The sequence below is a fragment of the Kryptolebias marmoratus genome, linkage group LG7 (assembly GCF_001649575.2).
Source record: "Kryptolebias marmoratus isolate JLee-2015 linkage group LG7, ASM164957v2, whole genome shotgun sequence".
Taxonomy (NCBI): Eukaryota; Metazoa; Chordata; class Actinopteri; order Cyprinodontiformes; family Rivulidae; genus Kryptolebias; species Kryptolebias marmoratus.
Genome location: NC_051436.1, coordinates 3,668,058 through 3,678,226, shown reverse-complemented (window position 1 = coordinate 3,678,226; position 10,169 = coordinate 3,668,058). Strand labels below are relative to the sequence as shown.

The 10,169-nt window shown below is 49.4% G+C and overlaps 1 protein-coding gene across 1 annotated transcript in view; it reads left to right on the top strand.

Annotated features, from left to right (window-relative positions):
• The window catches only part of fgf11a (fibroblast growth factor 11a), a 49,124-nt gene extending 39,171 nt beyond the window's left edge, over nucleotides 1–9,953 (top strand). The window contains exons 6-7 of the mRNA XM_017436046.2: nucleotides 8,080–8,278; nucleotides 9,011–9,953. Coding sequence (XP_017291535.2) covers nucleotides 8,080–8,278; nucleotides 9,011–9,153 — 342 coding nt within the window. The 3' untranslated portion in view covers nucleotides 9,154–9,953. The remainder of the gene's footprint in view (nucleotides 1–8,079; nucleotides 8,279–9,010) is intronic.
• The last annotated feature ends 216 nt before the right edge of the window (nucleotides 9,954–10,169 follow it).

Below are 10,169 nucleotides of genomic sequence, written 5' to 3'. Positions count from 1 at the left end.
CCCGCCTGCCAGCTGAGCAGATTTAGACGCGTCTCCGGGTTTTTATGGGTTCAGAAAAGCTAAAGTTTGTAGCGTTTGGGAGAACGTTCTGATGATACCTGCAGTTACGTCACTGTCGGTTATTTTACTAAATCTACACCGTCATGTGATCACGGGCCGTTCCTCTATAACAGTTAACCTTCTGGAGCCAACCCGATTCAAGATGGCGGAGCAGACGGCAGCTCTGATGGCGGGTGATGATTCTCTGGAAACCAAAACAACAATGGAGTCATTTCGACCTGAATAATTACCTGAGAGGAAACTATAAACACCAGTAAAGACTCGGGGGAATCTTTAGCTCAGCAATAAAAGTTCCTTCTCTGTATTTTGATGCCGTTAGCCTGAACTTTCTCGCCACCTAGTGGCGCGGGATGAGCATTACTTTTATATAAAAACAGAGAAAACTGTTGCCAGAATAAATTAGACGAGTCCTGAAGCAAATGTGGGCGTGTCTGAAGGTGTTAAGGATGTTTTTCTGTGTTGGCCAAAGGTTGATTAGCCTTGGCGGCCATCTTGAACTGGTCTGTAGATGTATTTTCTGAGAGTTTTGTTAAAATCCATCCTCTGGTTTGTTCCGAAGCAACTCAAACACACAAGGACGCGAGTGAAAACACGGTTCCCTTCGGCGGCGGGCGACAGGCAGGCTGAAAAATTTGCTTCAAGTCGTGAACACAAACAAAGTTTTTCCTTAACTCCAAAAACCCCCCAAAAAGAATACTTTTCCCTCCTAATGTGGCCCAGAAAACGTCCTGTCAACGTTTTCAGTGCTTCGAACTCCCCTTGGTAGTAAATACACACACACACACACACACACAGTCTTTTGTTAAACCAGGCATTCTCCTGACAGGAAAGAAGGTGACCCATTTTCACTCAGGGAAACAACCTCGGGGACTGAGAGCGGACGGAGGAATCCTTCGGGAAAATCCCCCGGAGAGGAGAACCGGAGAGGGGACAAAAAGAGACGAGGAGACACTTCTCCTCCCTCGTCCTCGTCCTGAGCTCACCTGTCCAGCCGTGGTTTGGGGCGGACGGCAGCGGCAGGAAAGGATCGGGGAAAGTTTGATTCCTTTTTAAAGGAGAAACAAAAGAGTCCCCGTCTGTCGCTGCTCTCGCTCAGCATTAATCTTTCATGGTTCTCTGTCGGGTTCCTGTTTTCCTTCAAACACAGACGAGCAGATAGTTAAAAGATTTCAAAATAAAACACCTCCCCCCAGCTGATTGTTCGCCTGTAATGACTCCACGGCGGAGCCCCCCTCCTCCTCGTTTTGTCTCATTTTCTTCCTGTTTCTCCTGGATTCTTCCTCACGCTGCTCCCGTTACCCGTTTAATCACCTAAATCTGAATTTCTTCTCAAGATGTCTCTAATTATTCTTGTGTGAAATATGAAGGAGTTCAGGGCGGAAAATAATGAGACAAGAAGAGAAAAATCAGCTGCGGGGCGAGTTTGAGTCCAGGCCATTTCATTTTGTGGGGTTCTGCAACAAAATAATAGCGACAGTAGCAGCTAGCTGTAGCACCAAAGATTTATAAAGTAGGGATTGAATTAAATTAATATCTTTATCATTAACAGAAAAATGGTTTTAACTCTGTCAGTTTTACCGATTTTGATCTAAAGTTTGACCTAAAGGCTGAAGGAAGGAGCAGATAAACAAAGATGGAGGACAAAGGTAGGACCTTTGAGGGACATGTCCAGAAAGAGACACGTGTTCTTAATAAAAGATAAGAAAAGACAAGTGAAAAGGAAAACAGGGACGGTGTGGAGAGGAGAAACGTGATAGAAATGAGCGAATCAGAGAGACAGGCGAGTAGAAGCTGTACGAGTGAGACGAGGACAGGAACGGGGGACAAAAGACGGACGCGGAGGAGGTTGAAGCTCCCAGAGGAGACGTTAGGTCCTCCTCTCCGTCCTCCACTGGGAAATAATCCAATCTTTCCATCGTTCTTTCTCTCTAAACAACAATCAGCCGTCGTTGTTTCGGCTGCTCTGATTGGACCAGCAGCTGTTCTCTGGCTCCTCTGACATCAACCAGGCATTTTCCACACATTTCTGAGGGTCATTAGGGACGACCCTAACCCTAACCACCCTCACGAGGGAGGGGAGTGAGATTAATCTGCATGTGAGTTTAGCTGCATAAACGGATCATCTCATGCAGGTCAAAGCTGGGAACTCCATCCACACTCTCTGGTTCTGTTCTTAGAGAGCTCAGAACAAGAAGTCCAGTCGCTTTGTTTTGAAACTTTTAGGACCGTTCTCTGTAGACTCTACAGATGTCCCCCTTTGGCGGCTCAGAGGCGTGACAGTGGCGGGTTGACCTCGGTCCGTTCCTAAACCTTCCCGGGACAGGAGGAAGGGAGTCTCAGGCCTGGTTTGAAGAGCAGAGAACAAAAAAAAAAAGCGGAACAAAATCTTTAAATTACATCATGGAGGTCTGAGCAGAAGCTGGACAGTGATTGTGTTGAACCAAGACATGTGGGAGTAACTGAGCAGAGGTCAGTGAAGTAGGGGTGTGGGGACTCCTTGTCATGGCTCCATTGTTTAAGAAACTCTGCTTGGCTCCCTCTTACCTGTGGGCACCACCTGAAAATTGCTTCCTGATAAAAATAGTGTTCAGCCGCGGACCTGGCCCACTTTATTAGCTGCGTGCTCCGGAAAAGCCTTCCGGGTAGAGAAACGAGAGGCGGGGAGGGAGGTGGTTTAATAAGGTGAGGGAGGGGGGGGGAGGTTATGGTGATGTGGTCTGCACCACACACACACACACAGCGGAGCAGCCCGGTATAAACAATCCGACAGAGGCAGGCAGACATAATTGGGTCGGACTCTGATACCCGGGACCGGCTCCGGCTGAACTCTCTGCAGCTAACAGGGGAAAGTTGGGCGAAGCAGAAAACTTTCCTCACACGGCATCGGGGGAGGGGGGGGGGGTGCACGGCAAGGATAAACGAACGCAGCCCTGCTTCGGAGACACGGGGAGTTTAACACGTCGATACGACCGGAAAACGCTGTCTCTCTGGAAGAAACCGGAGCTGAAATTAAACTCTGAACGTGAGACACGGCTCTGGCTTCACCAAGCTAAAGATGACCACCACAGCTAATCAGCCTTAGCCAACACAAAGTGGTAGTAGCTGAGGGTCATCCTCAACACGTGCCATGACCGCGAACAGACGTCTCAGTTCTGCGTGAGGTCGAGTCGTTCGTTCAAAATGGCTGAAGTGCCATCATCTCCCCACATTGTGAATATAATTCCTGTATCTTCTGTCAGATTATATGATGTGTTCTGGATTATCTGACTGGACCTTTTGGAGGTTTTTTTTTCCCCCCGTCGAGCCTCTCACGTCTCACGTCGTTCGCCTCCCCTCGCTTCCTGCTTCCTGCTGCTGCCGGGGGTCTCCTCTGAGCTCCAGAGTCCTTTCGGAGACGGGCGGAGAGTGAAGGAGGGGGTTTAAAGAGGGACGAAGGAGGATCGTAGATGCAGTTCAGAGAGCGCTTCGTGCCGCCTGATGGCTGAAAGTGAGGACGGATCCTGCAGCCTAGTTCCAGGACGTCCAACGTCCAACGAGTCGGCTCCTGGAGGAGGACCCGTCGGGATCCTGAGGCCTCGCGAAAAGGAAGCGGTTAATTGGGGACGGATGAGGAGAGTCAGAGCATCCGTCATCGCGCGGCGTCTCTGCGGAGAGCGTGGACGTCCTCTTCGGGCTGGTCTCTAAGCCTTTTTATCCGCCTGTTCGCGTCTCTGTTTCCATCCTGAATGTCCACAGAAATGAAAATTCATGGATCTTATGAAATACAAAACTGTCTGAGTGAAGACACGAGTCTGCTTCCGTCTCTTCGTAAAACAGGGACGAAACATTTAAAACCATTTAAATCACCGGAATTTAAACTTTAATATTTAGTCGAGTCAGTCAAACTTTATAAGCGACATCATGATGATCAGACGGCTGTAGCCGCTTTTCTGTCAGCTAGTGTTGGTTAGCTGTGGCGGCCATCTTGAACTGCTTTGGATCCATAAATTAATCAGTTAATCAAAATCAGGTGGTTTTGATTCCACAACTTTTTGGCAACAGTTCCTCTGTTCCTCTGTTTTTGTTTTTTTTTTCTCTCCAAATCTGTTTTTAGCTGCTCCATCTGTGGGACGGTCCATCCGTCACTGTGTGTGTGGCCTCCCGCTGATGTATAAAGAATCCATCTTGTCTCTCTGTCACAGCAGCAGACACAGTTGAAAGGACGGACACGCTGTCCCGTCCCGTCCACCCGGCCGTCTCTGAGCTGCTCGGTTCTCGCTGTAGTTGTTATCTCCCGCCTCTTGTGGCAATCAGCTAACGTTTGGTGTTGTAGCCGCTGAGAGGAGGTTTGGATCAGGACCGGAAGAACGAGATCCTGGATCCAAGCGGCTGAAATGAGCTTCCTTCGTCGGGCGGTCGGGCTCAGCCTCAGAGATCTTCGTCGGAGTAGAGCCGCTGCTCCTCCTCATCGAAAGGAGTCAGCTGAGGTGGTTCAGACATCTGATCAGGATGCCTCCTGGATGCTTCACTTTAGAGGCTTTTCCAGGCATGTCTCACTGGGAGAAGACTCTCGGGTCAGACCCAGAACTTTCTGGAGGGATTCTGGATCCTCTCTGGTCTGGGAACACCTCAGGATCCTCCAGGAGGAGCTGGAGGTCTGGGTTTCTCTCCTGGACCTCCTGCCTCCTCGACCCGACCACAGATAAGAGGTAGAAGATGGATGGATGGATGGATGGATGGATGGATGGATGGATGGATGGATGGATGGATGGATGGATGGATGGTTGGATGGTTGGATGGATGGTTGGTTGGATGGTTGGATGGATGGATGGTTGGATGGATGGTTGGTTGGATGGTTGGATGGACGGTTGGATGGTTGGATGGACGGTTGGATGGTTGGATGGATGTACCTGTAACTTCCTGTTAAACTGTCAGATCAGCAGTTTTCATGACAGCGGCAGACGTTCTCACTGCGACTGAAAACACGTTTGTCTCTTCACGTTTTCGTCCGGAACAAAGACGTTACAGACGTGTTTAAGATGTTTTCGAATGTTTGGAATATGTTGCATAATTGTTGCATTTTAAATGAGATATTTTAGCCTAAATTTTGTGAAATGTGCTGCTTAAAAAGCTGCATATAAAAACCCATCTTCGTGGTTTCTTACTGTTAAGAAAAGGCCCTCTAACGGGAGCTGGGAGGCACAGAAAGTCCATTTTGGAGCGTCAGGAGCTCCAGAACCGGCTGCATGTTTTCAGCCCCCTCTGCTGAACACGAGACAAACTGCACCGGCCACAGAACCGTTTCCCCGTTGGGTCGGACCGGCGTGAAAAAGGCAGTTTTCTCTGCTTTTATGAGGCGTTTCGGCTGTAGAGGAGGTGAGCTTCTCTTCGGCTCCTCGCAGGGAAGGAAACGATGAGTCGAACGAGCGGCTCGGAGTCTGTTCAGAGCCACATCTGTGCAGACAGATGTGCGTCTGTCCCCTGTGTGTCTGCAGCGAGAACAATGTGTCGGTATAAATGACTTCTTAATAGTGTGTTATCCCATAAAGCTGCACTGCTGTTGGCAACCTGACTGCGTTTTGCAACTTAATGGCCTCAACAAAGACGAAAAGCTTCCATTTTCTAAATTATTCGACATGTTATGTTACTAAACTATCATTAAACACCAACACGCATGTGAGCTGCACACAAGGGTTTATTTGAGCTGAAGGCTGGAAAACCACATGAAGTATTTTTGGTTTATTTCTCTAAAAACTCTTTTCTGATCGTTTTATCGCGTTTATATCCGACTGGATGTCCGTTTCTTTGAGCTGTCATGTTTTGCCACTTGTGTTGATGCTTTTATTTTCTTTAATGTGGCGGAAAGAAGCCATTTTTATGTGTTCATTATGTGTATTACGTGCTGTAAGTATCGGGATGAAGGGTGGGAAAGTTGCAGAGTACTACGGTGTACGTTTGGCTCGCAGGGCCCTGGAAAAGTATTTGTACCCCTTTGGTTCCTCCACGTTTTGTTGCCTCACAACTGAAGTTTACTGGGATTTTATGTGATAGGCCAACATAAATCAGCACATAACTGTGGCGTGGAAGTAAAACGATACAAGGTTATCAAAGTTTTTTAGAAATAAAAATCAGAAAAGTCCAGCATGGATGTGTATTCGGCCCCCGTCAGTTTGACGCCTTCAGAAGTCCCCATTTTAGAGTCCACCTGTGCGTAATCTGATCTCATCATGAATCCAGCTGTTCTGTGAGCCTTAAAGATTAGTTACAGATCAAACAGCATCATGAAGACCAAGGAGCGCACCACACAGATCAGGGATCAGGGTTAGGTTACAAACAACGTCCCGAACTTTGATCATCTGTCCAAACCGTCACCTGAAGATGCAAAGAGTTCTGCATCGTTTATGAAAAAACATGGCCGTCCACCTAAACTGAGAGCTAGAAGCCCCATGGTAACTATGGAGACACTCAGGTGGGACAATCTGTCCACAGGACAACTACCAGTCCACAGATCTGGACTATATGGAAGAGAGGCAAGAAGAAAACTATGAGGAGATCAGACCGAAGCTGAGTGTGGCGGGAAACTAACAACGCAAATCACCCTGAACGCACCACCCTCACTGTGAAACATGGTGGCGGCAGCATCATGCTGTGGGGATGCTTTCATACGACAGTCCTGGAAGGAAACCTGCAGAAGACTTGAGACAGGGACGGAGGACAACGACCCAAAACATGTCCAGGTGTCGGAACGACCCGGTCAGAGTCCAGAACCAAACCCAAAATCTGTGGCAGGGATTAAAAGGTTCTCTCCATCCAGTCTGAGCGTCTTTTAAGAAGAATGAACGAAAGTCTCAGTCTGTAGACGTTGGAAGCTGGTAGAGACGGACCTGAAGAGACCTGCAGCTGCCGGGTCCGCAGAGCGCTGATTCAGGGGTCGGCACTTACTCGTAAAATATTTCCAAACCCACGCGTCGTTTATTTCCTTCCACTTCACAACTATGTGCCACTTCGTGTTGGACCAGCACATAAAAATCCCAGGAAAGTACTCGGAGGTGACGAAACGTGCCGCGGCGTCACCGGCTCGCCGTTTCCTGCTGCATCTTCTTGTCACAGTTCCAGAAACAGAGTTCATGAGCATCTTAATCCTTCCAATCTCGCTTCCTTTGAGGCAGTCCTTAATGATTCCAGGGGTTTCATGGATTAGTGAAGATACAGCCTCCACAAACGCGCCACAGATATCCAGTTTAATTCACTAAATTAATCAGTTATTGACCTTCGGTGGGCTTGTTTGACGGATGTTTAAATGACACCAATCTGATTCGGAGACTTTTTGAAATTCGCTCTTTGCCAATGGAGCCAAGGCAACGAAATGAGTGGCTGCCTAAGTGAATGGATGTGTAATTAAAAAACGGGCGACGCAGTCGATGTAATTAGCTTGTTTATGTGAGGCGCGGTGGTCACCGGTTGAGGCCAAGCATAAAGGGGGAGGAGCGGGAGGAGGAGGAGGAGGGAGATGCGAGGAAGAGGCTCCGAGGTGGAAACAGAGAGAAAGTAAACTCCTTATTCAGGTCTTTTCTGCTCACTTGTCACATCAAGGCTCCAAATCAATCCTGCAAATTGGTTTGTTCCTCGACAAGGTTACCAAATGACGGAGGAAAGGAGGGGACGGAGCGGAGGAGAGGTGGAACGTGTGAGGGCTGTTACGGGGGGAAAAGGGAAGGGCGACGACGTCTAATGCGGCGCTGAGCCGAAGGCCGGCGGCGGAGGCGTTGAGCCACCGAGGGGGCGAAGGGTTGGAGGTAATCGTTGTTGGGCACAGGTAAACGGAAACGGCTGAGTTATGTCATCCCGGCTCAAAAATAAATAAATAAGCCACTCTGTCTGTGTGGCAAACATTCAGGTGAGCGCCGGCGCCGCTGTAACCCTGTCACAGTGAAATGTGGAGCCCCATTTCCTCCCGCTCCCAGCAGAGTAAATACACAAATAATGACCTCCTCGGCCGCCGCGAGCACGTTGTTTCACCGCTCCGGATTTATGTTACAGGAACACTTCACACCCGAGTGCAAGTTCAAGGAGTGCGTCTTCGAGAACTACTACGTCACCTACTCGTCCATCCTCTACAGACAGACCCAGTCGGGCCGAGCGTGGTACATCGGCATCAACCGGGATGGAGAGGTCATGAAAGGGAACCGGGTCAAGAAGACCAAGGGCGCCGCTCATTTCCTGCCCAAACTTATTGAAGGTACTCCTGACAAATACTCTGTAAATGACCTGAAAATTCATAGAAAGGGTTCCAACTCTGTCAGTTCTAGGGATATTGACCTATATTTCGGTGTGTCGATAGCTCAGATTTACCCCTAACACACTTCAAGAACTAACGGATCGCACGAGATCTTTAGGTTCTTAAGTAGTTGCAGTCAGCTCTGTTTGTGAGCCAAATCTCATCATCTGCTGCAGATTTTAATGACATTATCAATGGTTTGACCCGTACAGCTGAACAACCTGTAAAGCTAATCCAATTTAAGATGGCCACCATCGCCAGGTGAACTTAGAAACCAAAAAAAATGGCAGTAAATGTGGCGGTTTTACAGATATTGTTCAGAAATGTGGCATGGCGGTAGCTGAGACTGACCCCCAACAGTCTGAGCTCTAACAGATCATGGTGCCGCAGCCGGTCGGCATTATCCAACACAAAGATGGCTCCAACTCAAAATGTGATGTGGTAGTAGCTGAGAGCCATCCTCAGCACACACTCTGAGCGTGACTTCTCATGAGATCGAGACGAACAGAGTGGCTCAGTCGCTTCTAAGCGCCTGAAAATCCCTGAACCGTCCCCATTTCTGGGGCGAAACGACAGAGGCGATCGTCCAAGAGTTGGACGAAAGCGGCGTGGCGTTACATCGGCTCCGTTAGCCTCCGAGCCTGTCAGCTTTTTTGGTCACTTTCTCTCTTTTTGTCTCTCCTCTTCCCCTAGTGGCCATGTACCGAGAGCCGTCCCTGCACGACGTCGCCGAGCAGAGTCCGCCCAGGAAAACGCCCAAGACCTCCAGTGACTCGCCCGTGCTCCAGAACAGCAAGAAAGACGCTCAGTCCAAAACCAAAACGTCCACCTCCTAGCGCTCAGAGGCGCGGGGCGGAGGAGGACGGCGCGTGGCTCTGGCCCCCGGCGGACACCCGGCTGCAGGGGGCTGACCCCGACTTGTTGCCTGGGGTTACGGACCTTCGATCTTGGAGAAACGGCGGTCCCGGGCAGAGCGAGGGACCCCCGCTTTTATCTTCTCAGACGTTTTTTCCACACCAGCCCTCCACCTTCTTCTTCAACAGGGTTCAGCAGAACCTGGGGGTGGATGAGCAATAACCGAACAAGGAGCCGGACAGCGGCTTGTTGTTTTTAAAGCATGTCACCAGGAGGGACGACCTCCAGACGCCGCCAGGTCGACCAAATCTCTCCCAGCGAGGTCTTCCTGTGACGGGCGCAACGAGAAAATCTGTCCCTCTGCAGCACATTTTTCACAAATCGGTTTTTATTTCCCTGAAGGCTTTTTTTTTTTTCTTCCCCCCTGCTAACGTTAGCTTGACACAACGCCGTGCTAACGTGAGGCCGTCACGCCGGCCTCGGCAGACTTTCAGCCCCGCTGCCATCTGTCCACGTCTTCTGTGTGCGTCAGCAGCTTTCAGAGATGGCCCGAATATCCCTCCGCCATGTTTGTGTGTACGTGTGTGTGCGTGTGTGTGTGTGTACGCTCGTGGCTCCCTCTTCCTTCCGCTCACCTTTGCCACGATTTGATTAGTTTGTGACATGGACTCAATTTTCCACTCTGCGGCACAATAAAAACCCCTCCCCGTCTCCCCGGCTCTGTTAATGGAGACCGGGGCTGATCAGAATCTTTCGACCCTTAAACGAGGGGGCCAAGACCCCCACCNGGTCAAGTTAAGATTTAGGATTTCTTTTTAACGTTTATTTTTTCATAAATTCAGTGCTTCTCAGAGGGAATTATCCCCCTCCCCACACACACCCACCCCGACACACACACACATACACACACACACACCCTGACATTTATACACACCTGCAGAGATGTGTGTATGGTGTACACACTTTATCATCCCAGATGTCAATGAGTCACGATTGC